At 37.6% G+C, this 25898-nt stretch overlaps 1 protein-coding gene and 1 non-coding gene across 10 annotated transcripts in view; both read left to right on the top strand.

The window, feature by feature from the left end:
• The window catches only part of POLA1 (DNA polymerase alpha 1, catalytic subunit), a 390759-nt gene that overhangs the window by 32787 nt on the left and 332074 nt on the right, over positions 1-25898 (top strand). For 6 of the 9 annotated variants that reach the window (XM_081567915.1, XM_081567913.1, XM_081567916.1 and 3 more), the window contains 13 exons: positions 645-783; positions 1514-1668; positions 4787-4871; positions 6886-6947; positions 9010-9099; positions 13368-13484; positions 14660-14835; positions 17247-17376; positions 17876-17995; positions 19045-19144; positions 20394-20518; positions 25152-25301; positions 25706-25828. In XM_081567915.1, the coding sequence (XP_081424041.1) occupies positions 645-783; positions 1514-1668; positions 4787-4871; positions 6886-6947; positions 9010-9099; positions 13368-13484; positions 14660-14835; positions 17247-17376; positions 17876-17995; positions 19045-19144; positions 20394-20518; positions 25152-25301; positions 25706-25828 (1572 nt within the window). Of the gene's footprint in view, positions 1-644; positions 784-1513; positions 1669-4786; positions 4872-6885; positions 6948-7314; positions 7360-9009; positions 9100-13367; positions 13485-14659; positions 14836-17246; positions 17377-17875; positions 18000-19044; positions 19145-20393; positions 20519-25151; positions 25302-25705; positions 25829-25898 lie in introns of all 9 variants that reach the window. The other 3 variants (XM_081567908.1, XM_081567907.1, XM_081567912.1) reach the window with 2 other exon arrangements.
• Positions 19732-19861, top strand: LOC145537294 (small Cajal body-specific RNA 24). The gene has a single exon (XR_014076318.1).

Below are 25898 nucleotides of genomic sequence, written 5' to 3'. Positions count from 1 at the left end.
AAATAAGTTGAAATGACACAACTGTTTGTCAAGCGGAACGAATACACAAGATGGAGTTGAACGTCATTAGTCTGTTGACGTGTCCGTCTGAGCAGTGAAAAGGTGAGAGGAGAGCATCCGTAGTGTTGCCGTAGTGCTTGCTCTCGCTCCTGTGACAGACAAGGTCACTGCTGCCGGATGTTAATTAACTGGACCTTAACCTCTCTTTACTTCCATTCTAGTGTTTTGATCTCATGATGTTGGAAAAGGGAAACTTAAGAAATGTCTGACAGTGGTGTTGTAAAGCACCATGGAAGCATTTTGAATGATTTTCACTCCCTTGCTTTCCTTCTTCTAATGGAGTTGTCCTCATTTGGCTATTCATCAGTAAGGCATGTACAGCTTTGGACAGAAATCCTCTTTTGAGGGAGCTTCTTGGCCCATTTTTCTTTTAAAGGGTGTCATCAAGATGCATTATTTTGTCATTGTGATTTGTTTTTGTTTTGGATTTCATATGTGAAATTACATTTCATATATATCAAAGAGGTTTCTTCTGGTGGTTCATAGAGAGGCTTTTGTTTATTTCAAATACAGAGTTTGGAAAATGTGAAGTAATAGTTTTAAGCAGAAAAAAAAAAAAGGATTTTTTTCTTTGCCTTTTGCAGGCTGAAATGCCACAGCTTCCTCAGGATTTGAAAGGAGAAACTTTTTCTCATGTATTTGGGACCAACACATCCAGCCTGGAACTGTTCTTAATGAACCGAAAGATCAAAGGACCTTGTTGGCTTGAAGTGAAAAATCCACGTAAGGAAACATTTACTTTCAGAATGCTCGGTAAATTGCTGATAGATGAGGTTTTTAGAAGTTAAAGACTTGGGCTCTTAATTTCAGTGTGACTACTTCCTTTTTTATGTTTGTTTCTTTAAGATTTTCCTTGAAGTATGTTTGAAATCACTCTTTTGTTTTGATGCTTCGCATTTTAATGGGAGGGAGGCCTTAGTTAACCTAGACAGACAACCGGGCATGTCCTTCATTGTGTTGCTATCATTGTGGCCTTCCGACCTGGTTGACATGGCCCAGCTGTTCAACATGGTGAACTGCTTACTTCTGAAGGAGCGAAATTTCACTGCCCAGTGTGAATACTGTGTGTATGGTCTCCTACCTGGTGTTTTTCAGTATTTGCATCTATGATACTCTGTTTTGTCTTCATAAATTTCTTAAACCTTTTTTTCGGGATTCCTCTAAATAGTGTTTTTGTTCTTATAAACCTCTTTTGGAGTCTTGGATTTTTTTGAAAAGTCAAATGAAAGCTGTGGACTTTTTTCCCAGGAAAATGAACTTATGTGTACATATACACATGAAGATTTGTATACAATCCGATAATGTGGTTTATTTTTAGTTAGATGTTATTATGAGACCTTCTTAGTAGAAGGTAGGATTGAAGACAATCTCCGTTAATTACAGATGTCTTAATTATAGTGGCTTTTCTTTTTCAGCAAATAGCTATTGATTTGTTGTATCTATTCTCTTTCAGAGCTCTTGAATCAGCCAATCAGTTGGTGTAAAGTTGAGGCAATGGTCTTGAAACCGGACCTGGTGAACGTAATTAAGGATGTCGGTCCTCCTCCACTTGTGGTCATGTCTTTGAGCATGAAGACAATGCAGAATGCAAAGACACATGAAAATGAGGTAAAGAAGTAGGGCAGATTTTGTACCTAGGCTTGGGGTACGATGCTTCTTGAAATTGTACAGCTCCTCTGTAAGGGAAGGTTGTTTTTTGTGGAAGGGAAAGAATACTAATTCACTGCCAAATTCCATTTTGAAGAACGAATTGAATTTATCTGATGTTGGAGCTTTTTTCCCCAAAAGAATTAAATTGCTGGACTTACTTTTTGTTTTTTAAATTTTTTTTATTTTGGAGAACTCCACATGGACATAGAATAATATAATGAACTCCTCTGTACCCATCATTTATATTCACCAGTTAGCAAGATTTTGTCACACTTGTTTATCAAGATTTTGTCACACTTGTTTATCACCTCCCTTCTTTTTTTTCCTCCTGAAGTATTTTAAAGCTAATCTCAGACATTGTGTCATTTTACCCTTGTATACTTTGATATGCATCCCTCAGAACATGCACACTTTCTTATAGAATACCATTTGTTGTTGTTGTTCAGTCGCTAAGTCATGTCCAACTCTTTGCAACCCCATAGACTGCAGCACTCCAGGCTCTGTCCTCCACTATCTTATGGAGTTTACTCAAACTCATGTCCATTGAGTCGGTGATGCCATCCAACCATCTCATCCCCTGTCATCCCCTTCTCCTGCTCTCAATCTTTCCCAGCATCAGGATCTTTTCCAGTGAGTGGGCACTTCACATCCAGTGGCCAAAGTATTGGAGCTTCAGCTTCAGCATCAGTCCTTCCATGAACATTCAGGGTTGATTTCCTTTAGGATTGACTGGTTTGATCTCCTTGTAATCCAAGGGACTCTCAAGAGTCTTCTGCAGCACCACAATTCAAAGGCATCAGTTCTTTGGCCCTCAGCCTTCTTTATTGTCCAGCTCTCACATCTGTACGTGACTACTGGAAAAACCATAGCTTTGACTATGTGGACCTGTGTCAGTAAAGTAATGTCTCTGCTTTTTAAGTTATTTATTTTTATAAATTTTTTGTTACTTATTTTTGCTTCCTTTTTTATGGAATATCATTATAAACTCATGGACTTTATATATCCTTAGTATATTTCAATCTGTTGCAATCATTAATTTTGTTTTTATTTGCTGCTTAAATTGTCTCTCTTTGGTCAGTGGGAACTTCTCTATGTTTGCTTGTAAATCCTTTTGGCATTGATAGGGATCTTTTTTAACAGCAGCATTTTGGCAGTGTTTTTTCCTTTTGTATGTGATTTGATGTTTTAATAATAGTTGATATAGTAGATAGTTAATAGTTAAAGTGTTAGGGGAAAATTTAATTAGTTTAAAAAGACCTTTGTCCAGAGTGAAGTTTCTAAATACCATTTCCCAAGAAAGGAAATGGGGTTTTGTGAAGAAATAGCTGATTCAGGGCAGTAATTGTCCAAGGTAAGCTTGGAACGTCTTGTTATACCAGGAGGCATGGACATTATTAAAATCTTCTGAGGCTATGTCAGTAGGACTCAGGAAACAACTTGAATAGTTTCCTATGTCAAAGATGGAGCAATTTGAGCATATATAACTGCATCAGATTGAAACACATGACTTCATAATGATACTGTAAACACAGGACTACACTGTTCACTGTGAAGTAAGCTAGGGAACCAACTCATTATTTTGAAAATTGGTAAATGAATTGAATCAAACATTTATCTTGACTTTTTTGAACATACATTGTACCTCAGGTAACCAAATGATCAGTGGAAGGAGGTTTACCTTCGTAGCTTTCCAGTTACTAAATGATGAAGGAAGAATTGCATCTAGCTACTTTGCAATCCATAATGAGATAAATGATCTAGGTTTGATTTCCAGAGGCTGCTAATATCACTAGGATAAAGGTAACCAGACATAGCATGATAACTAGTGGTGGTAATGGTGGGTTAGTCTATGGTGATCAGTAGCAACTCCAAAGAATTCTTGCCAAAAATTGAATCAGGTTTTGATTAAACCTTCAAATATAAATATGAGTATACAGGCAGTACAGAAAAAGGAACATGTTAAATGACATTCTTGGGATACAAGCAGCAGAATTTATAATGGGGGACACTATGGGATAAAGCAACCCAGTTTCTTCAACAAATAAATTGCAGAGAAGTAATAGATGGGGAGGAGTTGTGCTGAGACAGTTTTATTACATGTCAACCAGTTGCAAAGTATGTTGATAAATACAGTTGAGAAAGTTGGGAAGACACAAGAATTGGAATCCTGCCAGGATATTTAATCAGGGCTTCCCTGATAGCTCAGTTGGTAAAGAATCCATCTGCAATGCAGGAGAGCCCACTTCAGTTCCTGGGTCAGGAAGAGCCCTTGGAGAAGGGGTAGGCTACCCACTCCAGTATTCTTGGGCTTCCCTGGTGGCTTAGCTGGTAAAGAATCCACCTGCAATGCGGGAGACCTGGGTTCAATCCCTGGGTTGGGAAGATCTGGAGAATGGAAAGGCTACCCATTCCAGTATTCTTGCCTGGAGAATTCCATAAACTACAGTCCCAAGGGGTCGCAAAGAGTTGGATGTGACTGACTGACTTCATTTTCACTTTCAAGGAATCACTGTTTATTGATTTAGCTGGCATGATTGTATTGCATGTGAAAAAACTTTTCATCTTTTAAAGTAATGGCTGTCAACTGGGTACGATTTTAACCCTCCAGGGGACTTTTGGCCATGTCTGCAGACAGTTTTGATTGTCACAACATGGAGACTGGGGAGTGGGGAGTGATGCTGTTGGCAGCCAGGGGAGCTAAATTTCCCTCAATGCACAGAGTGGCCCCAACAACAAAGAATTATTTGGCCTAAAATATTCACAGTGCTGAGGTTGAGAAACATTATTCACATATGAGAAACATATAACCTGCTGAATTATTTCTGGATAAAGTAATAGGTATGGATTTTGCTTCAAAATAACGTGGGGTAGGGCTATTGATGAATTGATAATTTAAGCTGGATGATTAGTATATGAGAGTTGATTTTATTATTTAATTTTTTATTTAAATAGTTTCATAATAAAAGTTAAAATATTCTTATGGACTAAAATCTATATCTTTTTCTGTTCTTGGTGGTTTTGGTGAGAATGCAGATGACATAGTAGGCGTCTGATAAGTAATTTTTCTTCTCTGCAGATTATTGCTGTGTCAGCGTTGGTCCATCACAGCTTTGCATTAGATAAAGCACCCCCACAGCCTCCCTTTCAGTCACACTTCTGTGGTATGCATTTTTTAAGCTGGTTTACTAATGGCTTAATTTATGTTTTTCTTGTTTTTTCTCCAGCTGTTGGTCAGTAACTTCAAAAAAATATTTTCAAGGGTAACTAGTTCATACTGCTAAGCAAATTGTTTTTTACATTGAAGTATAGTTGATTTACAATATTGTGTTAATTTCAGGTGTATAAGAAGATGATTCACTTTTATGTATATATATCTTTTCAGATTATTTTCTATTATAGGTTATTATAAGGTATTTGACATAATTTTCTGTGTTACGCAGTAAATCCTTGTTGCTGATCTGTTTTATGCATGGTAGTTTATTAATCCCATACTCTAAATTTATCATACTCTTATGTATTTGTCTATTCTTTTTTTTCCTTTTTTTTAAGATTTAATCTTTTATAAACTTAGAAAATTGAGGTATAACTGACATGTAGAATTAGTTTCAGATGTACAACATAATGATGCCATATTTGTACATGTAGCAAAATGATCACTACAGTAAGTCTCATTCATTAACGTCCATCACTGTAGTTAGAATTTTTTTCCCTTGGTGATGAGAACTTCTGCAATTTTGTCTTTTAGCAACTTTCAAATATACTGTACAGGATTATTAACTGTAGTCACCATGCTGTACATTACATACCCAGGGCATATTTAGTTTATAATTAATTGTACCCTTCACCTGTTTCATGCAACCCCTTCCCACTCTACCAACCACTGTCTGTTTTCTGTATCTATGAGCTCATTTTTTTCATTTTCTTTTGTTTTTTTGAATCCACATTTAAGTGAGATCATATATTTGTTTGTTTGTCTTATTTCTCTTAGCATAATGCTCTCTAGATCCATCTGTGTTCTTGGAAATGACGAGTTACTGTTTTCATTATTTTCAGATAAATACCCAGAAGTGAAGTTGCTGGATTATATGGTTGTTCTGTTTTTACGTTTTTGAGGAAACTCCATACTGTTTTCCACAGTGACTGTATCAGTTTACATTCCCACCAACTGTGCACAAGGATTTCCTTTTCTCTCCATCCTCTCCAACACTTGTTACCTCCTCTCTTTTTGATAATAACCATTCTAACAGGTGTGGGGTAGCATCTCATTGTGGTTTTGAATTTCTCTGATGATTTGTGGTGTTGAGTATCCTTTCCTGTACTGGTGTCCATCTATATAATGGCTATTCAGCTCTTCTGCCCATTTTTTGATTATTTTTTGTTGTTATATACATTTTAAAAAATATATATGTTGGATATTAATGCCTTATCAGATACATGGTTTGCAAATATTTTCTCCCATTCAGTGGGTTGCCTTTGCATTTTGTCGATGGTTTCTTTTGCTGTGTAGAACTTTGTACCTTGGTGCAGTCCTACTTGTTTATTTTTGCTTTTGGTGCCTTTGGTTTTGGTGTCAAGTCCAAAAAGTCATTGCCAAGACTGATGTCAAGGAGCTTACTGCTTATGTTTTCTTCTAGGAGTTTTATGGTTTCTGGTCTTGTATTCAGGTTTTTAATCCATTTTGAGTTAGTTTTTTGTGTATGGTATAAGATAGTGGTCCAGTTTTTAATTCTTTTGTATATGGCTGTCCAGTTTTCCCAACATATTTTTTTGAAGAGATTGTCCTTTCTCTATTCTATAGTCTTGGCTCCTTTGTCATAAATTAATTGACTATGTTATACACTATGTTAAGTTTATTTCTGGGCTCTCTATTCTGTTCCATTGTTCTATATGTCTGTTTTAATGCAAGTACCATACTGTTTTCATTACTGTAGCTTTGTAATATAGTTTGAAATCAAGATGTGTGGTGCCTCCTGCTTTGTTCTTTCTCAAGTTTGCTTGGCTGTTCAAGGTCTTTTGTGGTTCCATATGAGTTTTAGGATAGTTTGTTTTGGTGATTCTTCAGACAGTAAGGAGAATTTATACTAAAACGGTTTCCATTCAGAGACAATCACTGTATGTGTACTTGAAATGGGATGAAGACGGATGTTAGAATTTTTATTTTTTTCCCTTTTACAGTTGTGTCTAAACCAAAGGACTGCATTTTTCCATATGATTTCAAAGAAAGCATTAAGGAAAAGGTAAAGAACTCATTATTTATTCCTTTTAAACATGAAATATCTGTTTGTTTAAAAAGAGAAAAGGAGAATGTTGTGGATTAGTAGAAATAAGTTGTTTCCTATGTTAATTTGTTAGACCTATTCTTGTTAGATTGGACTGTGGCATTAACCCATTAAAAATTTGTTAGAAGTTTAAAACTAAAAACAGTGTTTAAATGTTTCATCTTTTGGAAATAATATTTGACACTTTATTAATAAATGAGCAGTCTCAAACCCTCCTTCAGATAGCTTAATTGGAAGCTTTTCCAAAATTGCATGATGACTTGATTACTGTTTTGGGTAAGAATTGGCTAAAGCCTGCCCCACCCTCTCACCCTCACCTCACTAGCTTGAAGGAAGTCAAGAGAAGTTGAGGATACTGTGGATATTAAAGGTGACATTTATTGGGAAGGTTAGTATGGGATGGCTATATTTGATTAGTGATCTCTAAGCTCCCAGTGTACTCCATGAAGAAGTTTTCATGGGTCCTTAATAAAATGGGGGGGGGAGTAGTATAATGTGAGTTTTTCATAAAAGTTCAGTTCAGTCGCTCAGTCGTGTCCGACGCTTTGTGACCTCATGGACTGCAGCACGCCAGGCCTCCCTGCCCATCACCAACTCCTGGAGTTTACTCAAACTCATGTCCATTGAGTCAGTGATGCCCTCCAACCATCTCATCCTCTGTCGTCCCCTTCTCCTCCCATCTTCAGTCTTTCCCAGCATCAGGGTCTTTTCAAATGAGTCAGTTCTTCGCATCAGGTGGCCAAAGTGTTGGAGTTCAGCATCAGTCCTTCCAGTGAATCTGCAGGACTGATTTCCTTTAGGATGGACTGGTTGGAACTTCTTGCAGTCCAAGGGACTCTCAAGAGTCCTCTCCAACACCGTAGTTCAAAAGCATCAATTCTTCGGCACTCAGCTTTCTTTATAGTTCAACTCTCACATCCATACATGACCACTGGAAAAACCATAGCTTTGACTAGATGGACCTTTGTTGGCAAAGTAATGTCTCTGCTTTTTAGTATGCTGTCTAGGTTGGTCATAACTTTTCTTCCAAGGAGTAAGCGTCTTTTAATATCATGGCTGCAGTCACCATCTGCAGTGATTTTGGAGCCCCCCAAAATAAAGTCTGACAGACTTCATAAAAGTAAATGTATTCAATATAAAGAATTTCATTTTTGGAGAGTATGTTTTTTCCTTTATGAAATGCCTGTGTTGGTAAATTTGTAGGTTGTATATATTTTTTAATGTCTTCACTTGACAAAATTAATAGCAACCTTACTGGGTTCCACTTTAAATTGGTTTGAGAAGTCCAGTAGTCTGGGGGTACTATTGGATCAGGCTGTTATTTGTGAAGTGCCCTGAATTAGTAAGTAAAATGATCTAGGAAAATTCCATTAGAGTCAAACTGTCATTTTTTAGCTGAGCTAGTTGTAGAAAACATAGCCATCAACTTAATTTTAAGAGTCTTAATAAAGTGCATCTTTTGAATACCTGATTTCTGTTGAGTTGTGGAAGCCTTTTGTGTGTAGCTAGGTTTTATTTATACTTAAGACGCTTATAGTTCTTACATGTATGTTTGTTTTTAGTCTTGTTTCTTATTTATGGGTTTTTATACTGCTGTTTGGGATTAGTTTCTACAGTCCTTGGGATCTCTTTATGTGGTAAATACATAAACAGCAAAGTCTACCAGGAATTATATAGGAAAGTAAATAATGTTTTTAATAGGTTCTCTGATTCTTATGCTATAAAATGTGTCCAGATGCATAAGCATGTCCCTGTGGAGGGACATTTCTGCACTTGATAGTGCTCAGTACTTAAAATCTTGCTTCATTCACATGCTTATTAGCAGAATGAGCTCCTGAGAGATTTTTGTGCAAGTATTACTGTGAAATCTAGAATCAGGAATTTCATTGCTGTGTTTTGTTTTGAAATGCATGTTTGTTTTTTTTTAAAAAACCCTAAGCAATCTTACCCTGCTTAAGCAGGAAGCCAGGGAATAGTACTTGAGAGTAAAGATAAGTGACTGTATGTTTTTCTCTAACAGAATGTGAAGGTTGAGGTTGCTGCCACGGAAAGAACACTGCTAGGTTTCTTCCTTGCAAAAGTTCACAAAATTGATCCTGATATCATTGTGGTGAGTAGATCTTTGATTATGTCTTGGGGAAGCTCTTGATTCTTTAGTTCTTTTCAGTGTGCCTTGATGGGTATTTTTTGAGCAGCAGAGAATCTTTTCAGAGTGAAGTGACCCTGTGAACTGGTATGAATTCATCTACTTTCTGCTAACAGAAAGGAGAAAGACCCCAGCCCACTACAAGATAGTTTTTTTCCCTCTAATAGAAAAGCATCTCATGAATTACTCGTGAAGTTTAGGATACTCCTGTTACTTACAGTTAGAGAGCTGCCTAGAAGAAAAGTAAACTCATGTCAACTGATAATAGCTTCAAAATTTTGGCATAGAGGCCCAGCTGTATAGTGGTCACAGGAGTGAATTCCTTTGGTTTGGTGCGTATCCCCAAAATTTAAGTATTTTAACTTTATGAGCCCGGTGGATCTCTGTGACATATTCTTTTGAGAGCTCATGGCTATACTAACACATATATATGGTATTTAGTCAATCGATAAAGATAACCCTGTATGTGAGACATCAAAAGAGACACAGATAAATAGAACAGTATTATGGACTCTATGGGAGAGATCGAGGGCGGGATGATATGGGAGAATGGCATTGAAGCATATAAATTATCATATGTGAAACGAATCGCCAGTCCAGGTTCAATGCATGATACAGGGTGCTCGGGGCTGGTGCACCAGGATGACCTGGAGGGATGGGAGGGGGAGGGAGGTGGGAGGGGGGTTCTGGAAGGGGAGCACATGTACACCCATGGCGGATTCATATCAATGTATGGCAAAACAAATACAATATTGTAAAGTTAAAAGATAGAAAATAAACTAATTTAAAAACAAAACAAAACAAAAAAGCAAAAAACAACAACAAAAAAGAGAGCTCATGGCTAAGAGTCTTTTTTTTTTATCTTGACAACCGAATATGCTCCTACTAAATAATAAGAGGTCATAAAATAATTCATTGAGTTCTTTGCCCCAGTTCCAAAGAGTCCTAAAACAACATTGTGCTTTGTTTCCTCTAAACATAGGTTTTAGGCCTTAGGTTGTAGATACCTTGGTAGGAGTTCTGCCTTTTGTCTTGGGTTAATAGAGCAGTCAAATTATACCGTGCTTGGGATTTTTGGAGGGAAGTAATATAAATGCCTGTATTTTAAGGGTAATGGCAGTAATTTAGTTACATGGAAGCCTTGTGAAAAATGTTTGCCATATGTTTCTGTGTTCATTTTTGTTCTTGAACCCCTTTCTGGATGACGGTGTAGCCGAAGTACTGAGAACCTATAGGTTGTTACCAGTGTCTGTGTACCCGCTTCCCTAACGATCTTTCAAGACCCATCTTGAAAGTGCTAGGAAGATTCTGTCCACAGTGCCCTCCTGCAGTGCTCTGGCTCAGCACCAGGCCTACATCCAGTCTACTAGCATTCTCCGTCTTTGGCCCCAAGGAGATATCATGGCATCTGGGGGTAGCTGGCCTACCTTAGGGTGTTAGAGCCAAGACTGTGAGAAATTTGAACCAAAATGAGAGAATCCTGACATGGGTTTGAGTCCCTAATTCCAGGCATGAGAATTTGGAAATGAGACTTGCTCATGTCCTTTGGGTCTCTTAGTTTAATAGACAAACTTGCCATCAATATAGTGGTATGTACCTTTAATTAAAAGTAATAACAAGTAAATCTCTTTATTAGCTGATTTTAAACTTCATATAGTTTTTTTGCTAGTTTAGTTCAGTTCAGTCACTCAGTCGTGTCCGACTCTTTGTGACCCCATGAATCGCAGCACGCCAGGCCTCCCTGTCCATCACCAACTCCCGGAGTTTATCCAAACTCATGTCCATTGAGTTGGTGATGCCCTCTAACCATCTCATCCTCTGTCGTCCCCTTCTCGTCCTGCCTTCAATCTTTCCCAGCATCAGTGTCTTTTCAAATGAGTCAGTTCTTCACAACAGGTGGCCAAAATATTGGAGTTTCAGCCTCAACAGCAGTCAGGACTGATCTCCTTTAGGATGGACTGGTTGGACCTCCTTGCAGTCCAAGGGACTCTCAAGAGTCTTCTCTAACACCACAGTTCAAAAGCATCAATTGTTTTGCGCTCAGCTTTCTTTATAGTCCAACTCTCACATCCATACATGACTACTGGAAAAACCATAGTCTTGACTAGACGGACCTTTGTTGACAAAGTAGTGTCTATGCTTTTTAATATGCTGTCTAGGTTGGTCATAACTTTCCTTCGCGTCTTTTAATTTTATGGCTGCAATCACCATCTGCAGTGATTTTGGAGACCCCAAAAATAAAGTCTGTCACTGTTTCCACTGTTTCCCCATCTATTTGCCATGAAGTGATGGGACTGGATGCCATGATCTTAGTTTTCTGAACGTTGAGCTTTAAGCCAACTTTTTCACTCTCCTCTTTCACTTTCATCAAGAGGCTCTTTAGTTCTCCTTCACTTTCTGTCATAAGGGTGGTATCATCTGCATATCTGAGGTTATTGATATTTCTTCTGGCAATCTTGATTCCAGCTTGTGCTTCTTCTAGCCCAGTGTTTCTCATGATGTACTCTGCATATAAGTTAAATAAGCAGGGTGACAATATATAGCCTTGATGTGCTCCTTTCCCTATTTGGAACCAGTCTGTTGTTCCATGTCTAGTTCTAACTGTTGCTTCCTGACCTGCATACAGGTTTCTCAAGAGGCAGGTCAGGTGGTCTGTTATGCCCATCTCCTTCAGAATTTTCCACAGTTTATTGTGATCCACATAGTCAAAGGCTTTGGCATAGTCAATAAAGCAGAAATAGATGTTTTTCTGGAACTCTCTTGCTTTTTCGATGATCCAGCGGATGTTGGCAATTTGATCTCTGGTTCCTCTGCCTTTTCTAAAACCAGCTTAAACATCTGGAAGTTCACTGTTCACGTATTGCTGAAAGCCTGGCTTGGTGAATTTTGAGCATTACTTTACTAGCGTGTGAGATGAGTGCAATTGTGTGGTAGTTTGAGCATTCTTTGGCATTGCTTCTCTTTGAGATTGGAATGAATACTGACCTTTTCCAGTCCTGTGGCCACTGTTGAGTTTTCCAAATTTGCTGGCATATTGAGTGCAGCACTTTCACAGCATCATCTTTTAGGATTTGAAATAGCTCAACTGGAATTCCATCACCTCCACTAGCTTTGTTTGTAGTGATGCTTCCTAAGGCCCACTTGACTTCACATTCTAGGATGTCTGGCTCTAGGTGAGTGTGAGTGATCACCCCATCGTGATTATCTGGGTCGTGAAGATCTTTTTTGTACAGTTCTGTGTATTCTTGCCACCTCTTCTTAATATCTTCTGCTTTTGTTAGGTCTCTACCATTTCTGTCCTTTATTGAGCCCATCTTTGCATGAAATGTTCCCTTCGTATCTCTGATTTTCTTGAAGAGATCGCTAGTCTTTCGTATTCTAGAATAAGCAAAGTTCACATGATGGAAATTATTTGTACAGACTTGAAAAATATGGTTATCTTTTTGATTTTTTTTCCCCACTCAGGATAGTTTTGTTTCCATGTTTTTAACAAGTTTCTTATTTCAACTATGGAGTGATATTATCTGTTTATTTTGTTGCATGTTGATTAAAAGTCAAAATCAGTTGTGTTTGAACTCTGTTCTTTAAGAAGAACCTGGATGTACTTCCTGAGTGTTCTTTTTTTTTTTTTAAAACCTTTATTGAATTTGTTACGATATTATTTCTGTTTTATATTTTTGGTTTTTTGGCCACAAGGCATGTGGGATCTTAACTCCTCGACCAGGGATCGAACCAGGCACTCCCTGCATTGGAAGGCAAAGTCTTAACCACTGGACCACCAGGGGAGTCCCTTCCTGAGTTTTCTAAGAAGTCTATGTAAACTGTCACACAACATAGCTGGGTTCTTGGTTGTTAAGAAAGTAAAATGAAATTGTTCAAATACAGCTTCTATTGATGACCTGAAAAGTATGGGACATTAAAATTTGCATTTGCCTGAGAGACTGTGAGGCTAAGTTGCAAATTAAAAGACATCATATGAACCTGGCATCAATTAGGATAAAATAAAGTTTATTCCAGCAATCTGCTTAGCAGCCTTGTTAATGTCAAGGCTAATGAATGCTGCTGATGAATAAATTCCTGAAGAAGAAAGGACCCCAATCGGAGGTAAGCTCATGATGCCTTCAATTAGAGACCAGAAAAAGAAAGGGCAGAGAAATTCTGTGCATTATGATGGTAAGTCCTTTAATTTGTGCTCCTTTTAATGTTATTGGCTGCCTTCTTTTTCTGACTAGGGTCATAATATTTATGGTTTTGAACTGGAAGTGCTACTGCAGAGAATTAATGTGTGCAAAGTTCCTTTCTGGTCCAAGATAGGTCGGCTGAAGCGATCCAACATGCCGAAGCTTGGGGTAATCATAATTTTCAAATTTTACTTCTCTGTTTTGGCTTCTGTATATTAAGTAGCTACCGGGTTGCACCTTGCGCTTCTTTGACTTGGAATCGGTTGCCTTATGATAGGACATTTTAACTTTGGCACTAAACACCTTTACCTTTGGATTCAGCATTTTATTAGTAACCACTGGTAATTTTAAAATTTAGCTTTTAGAATCTAGAGATAGCACGTGCTTATTAGCTCCATTTGGGCATCCCTAAGAAACAGAGCTGTGGGGTTCAGGAAGGAGATGGGAAGGAAGAAGGGGAGGGATTAGACACTGAGTGGGCTGCGTGTTTGTCCTCTCTCTGAGTAATTGCAGGTTTAGGGGTACATTCTCACAGAGGGGGCAGAGCTTGTTCAAGATCCTAGAGCTAGTAAAGGCAGGAACTAAAATTTTGAACCCAGGCCCCATCTGACTCTTGGAAGGCTTGTCCCTTTTCGTTCTACCTGCTTGCTTGATAAAGGGGGGTTGTGGTAGGTTTTCGATGAAGCACCTTCATTTCCTAAACTCTGACACTGCTCTTTGCTTGAAGTCTTTACTTAAATCTTACCAGTGAAACAGAATGCTGCTTCATCAGAGAACTTAGGAATCTGTACCTTTTATAACATTCTTCAGAGAATTCTGCTGCTGCAGATCAGAGTTGGGAACCAGTGCTCTTGCTTCTTTTCCCGTTCATCTCTTTAAGACAATAGAGTCATTATTAAGACATCATCCAGATGCTGGCATTGCTTACTCCTTACCCGCTTCAGGGTTCTTTATATGGCATCTTCTCAGCGTGGTCTACCCTGACCACCCTATTTAAGATGTAGTTCCTGCAAATTCCTTATTCCCGTCGCCATGTTCTATTTTCTCTGTTCCATATACTGATTATCTCCCAAAATTGTATAATTTTTTAGTTGTGTATTTCAAATGAGATCAGGTATCTTTTCTACTTTGCTAACCGCTGTATCGCTTATATTTTGAGTGCCCGGAACAGTGTCAGATACATAGTCAGTGTTCAAAAACATTTGATTGATGGCTGATTGAATGCATGAATGGAAGAATGAAAGTTTCATCATTGTAATTTTGGGGCTAGCCTCAAATCAAGTTAGAACGAAATGTCAGTGTCTGCTCTTCCATGGGATTTGCTTTTTGTCCTCCCCTTGTAGGGCAGGAGTGGATTTGGTGAAAGAAATGCTACCTGTGGCCGAATGATCTGTGATGTGGAAATTTCGGCAAAGGAACTGATTCGGTGTAAAAGCTACCATTTATCTGAACTTGTTCAACAGATTTTGAAAACTGAAAGGATTGTAATCCCAACTGAAAATATTCGAAACATGTACAGGTATGATCCTGGATGCTTCAGAATTTGTCTGCCTTGAAATTAGCTGAGATACCAGAATCATCCTTAGGCTGGAGGAACAGGAGCGTGTGGTGCTGTGGAGGGGAAAATTGTCTGTCTTCATGTCAGCATCACAGCTCCATTCCTTTAGTGATGTGAGTTATTTTGCCTTTTGAATTATTCTAATTTTATCATAATATCTCCCTCATTTAACACCATCTTGGTGTTTCCTGAGAGCAGTTTGGGAATTGATGTGATATTTAGGTTTCCACCCTTAATTCATTAATTCAGAAATTAATGCAAATATTTTGGAAATATAAAATCTGAAAAGTCATTCAATTATCTGGAGATATTGCTGCTTATTTCTTTTTTCCAGCCTTGTTGAGGTCAAATTGACAAAGAAAAATTGTATTTTATTTAAGGTATACAGCTTGATGTTTGATATACATTGTGAAAAAATCATTACAGTTAAGCTAACTAACACACTCATCACCTCACACAAGCACTCATTTTTTCTTTTCTTTTTCGTGGTGAGGACACTTAAGATTTCTTCCTCTTAGGAAGTTTCAAGTGTATAATACATTATTCACTGTCATCACATTGCTGTACATTAGATTTCTGGAACTTAATTCATTTTGCATAATGGAAACTTTTTGGTTGATTATTTCTTGCATAAGGTTTCTCCTACCCCTATGGCCGTTTTGCATTCTTTTCTGCCTGTTCCTCCCGAGTTCTCAAAGTGCTTCTCTTTGTGACTACACTCTCTGGCTGGGTGATCTCATTGAGTTGCAGGAATTTCAGTACCATGTGGGTACTGATGCCTCCTCTGAGCATATCTTCACCTTGGACGTCTCCCCTGAATTCAGACTCACGTCTCTACCTCCCTGTTCTGATTATTGTCTGATATGAACCTCCGACTCAGCCTGTTCCAAAACTGAGCTCCTGACTTTCTCTTCCTTGTTTCTCTTACTTTTCCAGTATCACTGGAAACCTCCAGAGTCATCCTCAGCCTGGAACCTCTGAGGCATCTGATTCCTCTCTCTGACATCTTGTGTTCCATGCATCAGAAAATCCTGTCAGCTCCATCTTCAAAATACGTCTCTATCTGACTACTTCTTTTGTCTTCACTTGGACCCACCCTAGTACAAGCCACCATCCTCTTTCTCCTGGGTCACTGGGTCTTATATTAGCCTCCTTACTTGTCTCCTTGCTTTTGCCCTTGACTCCTTGTTGTCTGGTCTCAACCCAGGAACGAGAGTTCCTGTGCTGAAGTAAAGTTGGATATGGCACTGTACTTACAATCTCCCAGTGACTTTCTGTTTCATTCAGAGTAAAAACCAAAGCACTTATTTTGACTTACAAGGTCCTATACAGTGGAGAAGGCAATGGCACCCCACTCCAGTACTCTTGCCTGGAAAATCCTGTGGACGGCGGAGCCTGGTAGGCTGCAGTCCATGGGGTCGCTGAGAGTCGGACATGACTGAGCAACTTCACTTTCACTTTTCCCTTTCATGCATTGGAGAAGGAAATGGCAACCCACTCCAGTGTTCTTGCCTGGAGAATCCTAGGGACGGAGGATCCTGGTGGGCTTCCGTCTATGGGGTCGCACAGAGTTGGCCACGACTGAAGCGACTTAGCAGCAGCAGCAGCAGCATACAGTGGGTCTCTCTGCCATTAACTCTGTCCTTATCTTCTGTTATTCTCCATCATTCTCTCTGTTGAAGCCATTGGTCTCTTTCTTGGTATTGGAACTGTGAGATTTATGCTCAGCCTAGGGTATACATTTTTTTTTAATTAAAAAAATTTTTTGAATGTGCTGTTCCGTCTGCCTGGAATGTTCTTCCCTCAGATTTACCCATCCAAAAGAATTACCCTCTCACCTCTTGTGGGTCTTTATTCTCAGTGGACTCTTCCTTGGTTCCCTAACTAAAATTTGTCTCTGCTCTTGACCCTTAATATTCCCTTCTTAACTTTTCTTCTTAACACGTAGCCTTATTTAACATACCACATATTAAAAATTTAAGTTGTATTCTGTCTCCCCCATAAGGACAGGAATTTCTCTTTTGTTCACAGCCAGAATTTAGAGCAATGTCTGGCATAGAGTGGGTATGTAATACATATTTAGTGGATGAAGTGAATGAAAGGATTTAGGGCGTTTTCAGATTGTAGTTAACATATAACTTTATCTTAGTGTGATTTTTTGTTTGTTTGTTTTAGAGAAGGGCATTGGGATCAATGGTATGAATGAATTCCTAATTTCATACTGACCTTATTTTAAATTGTTTCCAATGTGAGGTGCCATTGCTCTGAAGTTATGTAACCAAAAATTTTTTGTAATGCTTTATGAAATTCTGATTGTAATCATTGTTTCTTTTAATTACTTGATTCTGTTTCATTCTTACTTTTCTGTACAGTGACTCTTCTCATCTGTTGTACCTGTTGGAGCACACCTGGAAAGATGCCAGGTTCATTTTGCAGATCATGTGTGAGCTAAATGTTCTTCCATTAGCATTGCAGATCACTAACATCGCTGGGAACATTATGGTAAATTTAACTTAGGAAGGGGGAAAAAGCATTTCCTGTTGGATTCAGTGTTTTCTTGGGGTAGTTGTTATATGATAATGAGTCTAAATGCATGCTTATAAAATGAGTAACTTGTATTTTGAAAGCTGGGCTTCTTTTGTAAAATGAAGAACTGCTTGGGAGAAGGGGAGGAAAGCCAGGTGCAGTATGTTGAAATTTGGGTGAACATAAGGATCGTCTCTGACATCTGGATGTGTCTGATTTGTGGAATGGTCCATTTGGGAGTAAAGAGCTAGCCCGAGTTGTGGGTATTTTAAGCTCTCTTTGTCTCCTTTTAACCGTAATGCTTAAAGAAGCTGCTGGAAATAATTTAGTACCCCCCCTCCTTTTTTAAAGCAGCCCTTGATATGATGAGTGAATTTGAAGGAGGTGTTATGATTAAATTTATCAGTTTGACGTGGCTTTTGTTTATTGTGGTTTTGAGCTCAAGTTTTTTTTTAAAAAAAATTCTACTTAATAGTCTAGGACGCTGATGGGTGGACGATCCGAGCGTAATGAGTTCTTGTTACTTCATGCATTTTATGAAAACAACTATATTGTGCCTGACAAGCAGACTTTCAGAAAGCCTCAGCAAAAACTGGTGGGTCCAAAATTGTATAGTGTTTTGCTTTTTTATATCCCCCCTTTTTATTAACAAGATAGTTTGTTTCTTTGGGCTGTGATAACATCTACTCCTCAGATAAGTAGAAACTGTATCCTCTTTGCTCCATTGTTTTGGTATGGTCATTTCCTTCTCTACTTTTCTCTATACAGATAAAAATTATTTGTGAAATATGAAATACTTTGAGGGAGGCATTAGGCCTCTGATGAGTGACCATAGATGGGAAGTGTTTTGCCGGGTTAGCACTACCAGTTGAACCTTTTATTTCCTTGAACCCCTAAGCCTTTATTTTTGTGTTGTGTGGTTGCATTTTTATATTCTAGTAGGATTAAAGTCCCCACAGTCAGGTTTCTGAAGTAGTCTCCATCACACCAGAAGTAAAACTTAGTTTAGCTACTGTTTTATCAGCACGGATAGTAATCAATTTAGAATGGGAGTTTAACGTTAAAATGACTGTGGTTCTTTTGTTGTGCTTCTTTTATGTACATTATTAAAATTAGTGAGATATTAACTTAGAGGAGTTTGACTTCTGCTGAGTATTAAATGTTTGCTAATTAAACTACTCGGAAAAGAATTTTCAGTATATGGATGTACTTATTTTAAGGTGTCCATATTAATAATGAGAATAATGGTAATATCTATATAAAATATTTTGTATTTTTATATCATGAATGTCAGCGTAATGAATATCAGAGAACTCTTAGAATCTCAAATTTTACATAATATGAATAGTTGAATTTTTAGTGTCCATTGATTTAAAAATGGGAAGTTCTATTATTCAGATATTTTAAAGTAGAATTTGCATGTTTATCAACTCAGATACAGTGTTTGTTTTGGTAAGTACCATGTTTGGCATTCATTTGGATCCATGAACATGTTCCAGTAACTGTCTTTCCCCAGAGGACCATTAACTGAAAGTAAAGTATCTGTTAGAACTGTGTGCTGCAATTGGAAAGGGGGAAATCATAAACCTTCTAAATTGGTTCATGAGTTGCTGGCTGGTGAAGTTATCTTCCATTTGATATTAGGGAGATGAAGATGAAGACATTGATGGAGACACCAATAAATACAAAAAAGGACGTAAGAAAGCAGCTTATTCTGGAGGCTTGGTCTTGGACCCCAAAGTTGGTAAGGCTGGGCAGCGGATGGCTTTGTCCTGGATGTGAAGGGACTTCTTAATGCAGAGTCAGCTTGAGAAACTAAAAGACCTGAGTTGTGTTTTGTACGTTAGCAAATAGGTTTCATAATGACCCTACTTATTTTCTTACGTTCATGTGAAAATCTTGTTTGCCAGTCTTTTAACATGGGATTAATGTGAATCTTTTTTTTGTTTTTTTTGCTGTATTCCAAGAAAGTTTTCTTTATGGACATTGAAATTTAAACTTTGTGTCATTTTCACATAATATTGAAATAGTCTTTGTACATTTTTTTCCGACCATTTAAAGATGTAAAAACTCTTCTTAGCTCATGAGTGGTACAAAAAGAGATAGGCTGAATTTGATCTTTGCCAACCTCCAGTCCAATATATAGCTATTTGTCAGGACTTCCCTGGCGGTCCAGTGGTTGAGAATCTGCCCTCCAAGGCGCAGGGTACATGGTTTCCATCCCTGGTCCAGCGATAAGAAAAATACCACACTGGGATTTAAGAAATAATAGTACCAGGCACAGAGTAAACTATTGGTATATGCTTGCTGTTGTTGTTATTGTCTTAACTGTGGACATTTACTTCTATTCAGTTTCTTACGAAGGTGAAGATAACTCTTTGTAAATGTCCTAGAGAAATACAGTAGCTTTCTGTTCACCCTTTGCTAGTAAAAGGGGTGGATCGTTCCACTACTGACATTTATGTATACATCTTTTGTCTGATCTTAGCAGTTTGTATACAGGTAAATAGGCTGCCTGTTTTATTCTTTGAAGGTGTGATTGTAAAAAAAAAAATGTATAACCACTTGCTAGTAGAGATCACTAAATATTTGAGGGGGTGGGGAGGATAGGTGGAAAGGAATGTGTTCTTGAAGGAGAATTTAACAGCATTTTTTTTTTTTTTGGAAATGTACATGGCACCTGTGTAAAGTAATTGATAGAATCTAGTAAATGAAAAAAAATAAAGTAATTGATATGAGGGGAAGTATTTGCCCATAATAATGGAGTACTTTTGGGGGACTGCTGAGGTTTTAATGCCAGACAGGATCTCTTCTTTCTTTGTCTTTGGTTACCTGATTTTTCACCCTGATACATATTTACAGGGTGATAGTTGACTCCTTTTTTCCTTTTGTCTGCCTCACAGCTCTGGATAGTATATGGAGTCATAATATAGTACTTCTAATATGGTGTTTTGCCGAAGACTTTTTGTAACATGGGCCTTTTTTCCTTGCAGGTTTTTATGATAAGTTCATTTTGCTTCTGGACTTCAACAGTTTATATCCTTCCATCATTCAGGAATTCAACATTTGTTTTACAACAGTGCAAAGAGTTGCTTCAGAGGTACAGAAAGTTGCAGAGGTTTGTATTCAACTGGGAACTCTTGAAATTGAGATTAAAAGTAGTGCTTAAAGGGGGAAGATAAGCAAAGGGCTTGGTGTTCTAGTTTTTCCTTCTAAAAGGTAATAGCATTCTAGCTTTTCCTTCTAAAAGGTAACATATCCTTTCTTCGTGGTCAGAAGGGGGGAGTGTTGGGTAGGAGGAGACTCAGACTGGTTCTGTGTCTTTTATCTAATAGCTTTATTGAGATGTAACTCACAGACTGTAATTTACCTATCTAAAGTGTGCAATTTAATGGCTTTTAGTTAATTCCCAGAGTTGGGTAACTGCACTATAATCACTTTTAGGACATTTTCATTTTTCCCCAAAGATACCCTCTTCCTTTTAGCCCTTACCTCTCTCAATCCCTTCTAGATCTAGGCAACCACTAATCTTTCCACCTCTATAGATTTGTGTATTTTTGTACATTTCCTGTAAATAGAATCATATGTGACCTTTTGTGTTTGGCTTATTTCACTTAGCATACTGTTCTCGATATTCATTTGTGTTGTAGTATGTATTAGTCCTTCATTCCTTTTTATTGCTGAATATTCCATTGTAGCAATACATGTCACATTTTGTTTGTTTTAGAATCTCTTGTCAATTTATGCAAAAATACCTGCCTGGATTTTGATGGGGATTGTATTGAATCTGTAGATCCCTTTGGGGAATATTGCCATCTTAATAATGTTAAGTCTTCCAATCCATGAAAATCGAGTCTTTCCATTTATTTATGTCCTTAGTGTCTCTCAAAGATGTTTTCTAGTTTTAAGTGTACAAGTCTTGTACTTTTATTAAATTTATTCCTAAATATTTTATTCTTTTTGGTGTAATTATAAATGGAATGTTTTCTTAATTTCATTTTTGGTTTGTCCATTGCTAGTGTAGAGAAATAGAACTGAGTTTTGTATATTGATCTTGTATCCTGCAACTTCGCTTAGCTCATTTATTAGTTGTTGTAGTAATGGTTTGTGGATTCCTTAGGATTTTCTATAGACAGTATCATCTTGTCTGTGAATAGAGAAAGTTTGATTTCTTCCTTTTCAGTCTGAATGCCTTGCATTTCCATTTCTTACTTAACTGCCCTGGCTAGAACCTCCAGTACAGTTGAATGGAAGTGGCAAGAGCAGACACCCTTTTCTTGTTCCTGATATTAGGGGAAAACATCTAGTCTTTCACTATTAAATATTATGTTACTTGAGAGTTTCCCACAGCTGGCCTTTATCAGTATGAGGAAGTTCCATTCTAGCACTAGTTTGTTGAGTGGTTTTTTTTTTTTATCATGAAATAGTGTTCGGTTTTCTTAACTACCTTTTCTGCATCTATTAAGATGATTGGTATATGGTTTTTCTTCTTTATTCTTTTAATATGGTATGCTATATTGATTGTTGAACCAACTTTTGTTCCTGAGATAAATCCCACTTGGTGTGTAATCCTTTTTGTATATGGCTAGATTCGATATGCTAGTATTTGTTGAGTTTTTTTCTGTATTCATAAAGGCTGTTGGTGTATAGTTGTATATGTCTGTCTGGTTTTGGTATTAGGGTAATATTGGCCTCATAGAATGAGTTGGGACGATTTCCCTTCTTTTCCGATTTTGGGGAGAGTTCATGTGGGATTGGTTTTAATACTTTAATTTTTGCCAGTGAAGTTATCTGGTCTTAGACTTCTCTTTTTTTCATTTCTAACTCAGTCTCTTGTTATAGGTCTGTTCAGGTTTTCTATTTCTCTTTTGGTCACTTCGGGTAGTTTCTGTCTTTTCTAGGAATTTCTCCATTTTGTACAGGTTATCTGATTTGTTGGCATAAAATTGTTGATATTATTTCCTTTTAAGCACTGTAATTCTTTAAGGTCAGTAGTGATGGTCCCCTCCTTTTATTCCTGATTTTAGTGATTTGAATCATCTTTTTTCCTGACGAAGAAGGTTTTTTTTACTAAAGAAAAAACTTCAGTATAGCTAGAAGTTTGTCAATTTTGTTAATCTTTTCAAACAAGCAACCTCGTTTCCTTGAGTTTTGTTTTGCTTTTTTGTTCTGTTTATGTGCTAGTCTTTATTACCTCCTTTTTTCTGGTTTCTTTGATTTACTTTGCCCTTTTTCTAGTTTCTTACGATAGAAGGTGACATAATTGATTTGAGATCTTCTCTTTTAATTTAGATATTTGCAACTGTTAATTTCTCTATAAGCAGTGCTTTAGCTTCATCCCTTAAGTTGTGATATGTTTCACTTGCCTTTTTATAGTCAATCTCCTCTTCCATCAGTCAGTAATTGATCTGACTTATATCACCATAGCTTAATTTTGCCTGTTCGAGAATTTCAGATTAATGGAGTGATACAGTATGCGCTCTTTTGTATCTGGCTTTTTTGTTCAGTGTGATTTTTTTAGATTCCTCTGTGTTGTTGCATTATTGCTGTTCTTTCCTTTTTACTGTTGAGATGTATTTCATACTTATCTGTTTCCCTGAGATCAGGATGTGGATTATTTTCAGTTTGGGGCTGTTATTAATAAAGCTGCTGTGAACATTCTTCTACAGTTCTTTTTGTGGATATGTGCTTTCATTTTGGGGGATACCTAAGGAGTGAATTTGCTGGGTTGCGTTGGACAGTGTATGTTTTACTTGAAAGGAAACTGTTAGATTGTTTTCCTAAGTCGTACCATTTTATACTCCTACTCCAGTCATGTATGTGAATTGTTCCCCTTTTCCTGTAACACTTGTTATTTTCAGGCTTTTAAATTTTGGTCATGAAAGCATTTATTAACAATTCTATTCATTAAACATCCTTTTCAAAAGGATCCTTTTGAATTACATCACATGAATTTTAATCTAACTAGTGGTCATACAGTCAACAGTTTTATGTATGGCTTAATAACTTAATGTGTGGTTCTTCATATATAAAGCTTATACAATTGACTGTCAGTAGGGAATTTGATTAGATTTGGTTCTCCAGCAGTAAAAGATGTAAATTGATGTTATCTCTGTATGTTGTTTTTCTGTGCTTCTTTGTACAAGGGGCAGAAGATGTCTATTTGCTCTCTAACTCCTGAATTTACAAGTCTTTTGGTTCCAGCTTGGGGGATGTTTTTCAGTCCTAATTCCATATTCCTGGAAGAGAGAATCTTAGAGGCTTGCCTAGGTTGGTGAACACACCTGTCCATCACCTGTGACTGTAGGAGCGTGTTCACATAGTACAAATGTGTCTGCTGAGGATAGGCTTTTCTGTGGGACTGGAGGATAATTTTACAGGGTAGGTATTGAGTAGACATCCCCGAGAGGTAGTGACTACGTTTGGTTAATAATATTCTTTGGATTGTGTCCTGTCTGTGTCAGTATTAGGATAGTTATCATTATACAGCTCCTCCTTTCCCCACCACCACCATTTTGTTATTTGAGCTTTCCAGTTTAGATTCTGGATATGAAATTACACTTCAGAGTTGAAAGAGGTCATCTAAGAAAGGCTATACATGTAGCGTTTTATGGGTTCTGTATCATTTTCCTGGGCAGTACTGCATTTGGTCTTCAGAACAGCTAGTGCCACACAGCTCATGCTGACAGAACCAGGCCTGGATTGTAACTTGCCTGACTTCAGATCCTTTCAGTTTACTTTCTATTGGACCTCCATGGTTGCTGTAAATAAATTGTAATGTGTACCAAGATCTCTAATAGGTTTGCTATCATCATCTGCTCTATTGGAAAACAATAGGTCCCTGTTACTATTGTGAGATTGTTCATTTGAAGTTATTGATGTTTATAAAATCAGATACTTTGTAAAAATTGGGTTATCAAATGGCATTGACTTGACATACTTTAAGCCAAGAGGTTTATTTTTAATTTTGAACCTTTGAAAGGGCAAATGTGCCTGTTTTTTCTTTGTATCCTGTTAATATTCAATAGAATTAATGGAGCCTTGAGAAAAATAGTCTAACGCTTCCCCTGCCTTTTCCTCCTGTAAATTTTAATGGAAGACTGCTGGTTGCTTTCTTAAAATGTTGCTGTTGTACCAATTGCAAAGCAATTGATAGATAAAAGGTACAGCATAAATACTAAGGAATACATATGGGTTAATTTTTAGAAATGTTGTGGCCTATTTAAATGTGGGCTCCAGATTCCTAAAAGAGATTTGCTGATTTAGTATTTAGGTGTTTATTTGTCAGTCTAAAACACTTAAAGTAATTGCTGTGATTCCCCATAGTTTAACAGAGTTTTGTAGCATTTTGTTTGGTAGTGCACAGGTCTTAAATATAGTAATTTAACTGCTTTTTTTTTAAGCAGTCTCTCTTAATGTTTTTATTTTAAAAACAATACCCCCAAACATGTTGCTCCCCAATCTTGTTGAAGGGGGAAAAGGAGCATGTGTAAAAATTCATCTCTTTAAACGATGCCTACATTTTGTCAAGAACTAGATCGGAAAGGTACTGGGAATGATAGGCTGAGAGAACTGACTGAAAAGAGGGCAGCGCTGAGCTGCTTTGCAGCCCTCTCAGCATTGTTGACCTTTATACTTAGACAAGAAAGTAGCTTTACAAGATGTGGGGTTAAGTTCCCACAAGGTGTGATTTTGGCAATTCATTTCACAAAAGTTTGATTTATCTGAAGTTTTTGTCGTGTGTTCATCAGGATGGAGAACAAGAGCAGATCCCCGAGCTGCCAGATCCAAGCTTGGAAATGGGCATTTTGCCCAGAGAGATCCGAAAACTGGTAGAGCGGAGAAGACAAGTGAAACAGCTAATGAAACAGCAAGATTTAAATCCAGACCTTCATCTTCAGGTATATCTTTCCACTCAGCAACCTCTGAGTGACAATCTCACCTTTGAAAATTTGATTATCTAGGAGTGATTTAAACATGATGCTGTGGACAAATGCATGTGCTTGCTTTAAGTTGGTGGGTAGGAAACCATTCAGAAACATCTGATGCCTCAAAATACAAGATACCTCTGTCTGCAAAGATGTATCTGAGCAAGTGCCTTCTGACCTTCTGGTAGCTTTGGAATCTGTGTTTACTTGCTTCTAGGAGGTCAGGGAATTGTGGCTCTGGGAGGATGGGTTGACTGTGTTCAGAGTTCTTTTCTCCAAGGACATTGAGGGTTTCTTATTGATGAGGTAGAAAACATCTAATGTAATGCTTATACATCTGCAAATATTGTTGTCTTTTGTCCTTGTGTGGCCTGCAGTATGACATTCGACAGAAGGCTTTGAAGCTCACGGCAAACAGTATGTACGGCTGCCTGGGATTCTCCTACAGCAGATTTTACGCCAAACCCCTGGCTGCTTTGGTGACATACAAAGGAAGGGAGGTAAATGGTATAACATTGCCATATCTAAAATGAAAGTATTTTAAACTATACATATTATAGAGTGGGAGAG

Source organism: Giraffa tippelskirchi, chromosome X (assembly GCF_054371585.1).
Source record: "Giraffa tippelskirchi isolate mGirTip1 chromosome X, T2T-mGirTip1v1.2.pri, whole genome shotgun sequence".
NCBI classification, from domain to species: domain Eukaryota; kingdom Metazoa; phylum Chordata; class Mammalia; order Artiodactyla; family Giraffidae; genus Giraffa; species Giraffa tippelskirchi.
The sequence above is the reverse complement of the archived record's forward strand: the minus strand, read 5'-3'. Positions and strand labels throughout refer to the sequence as shown.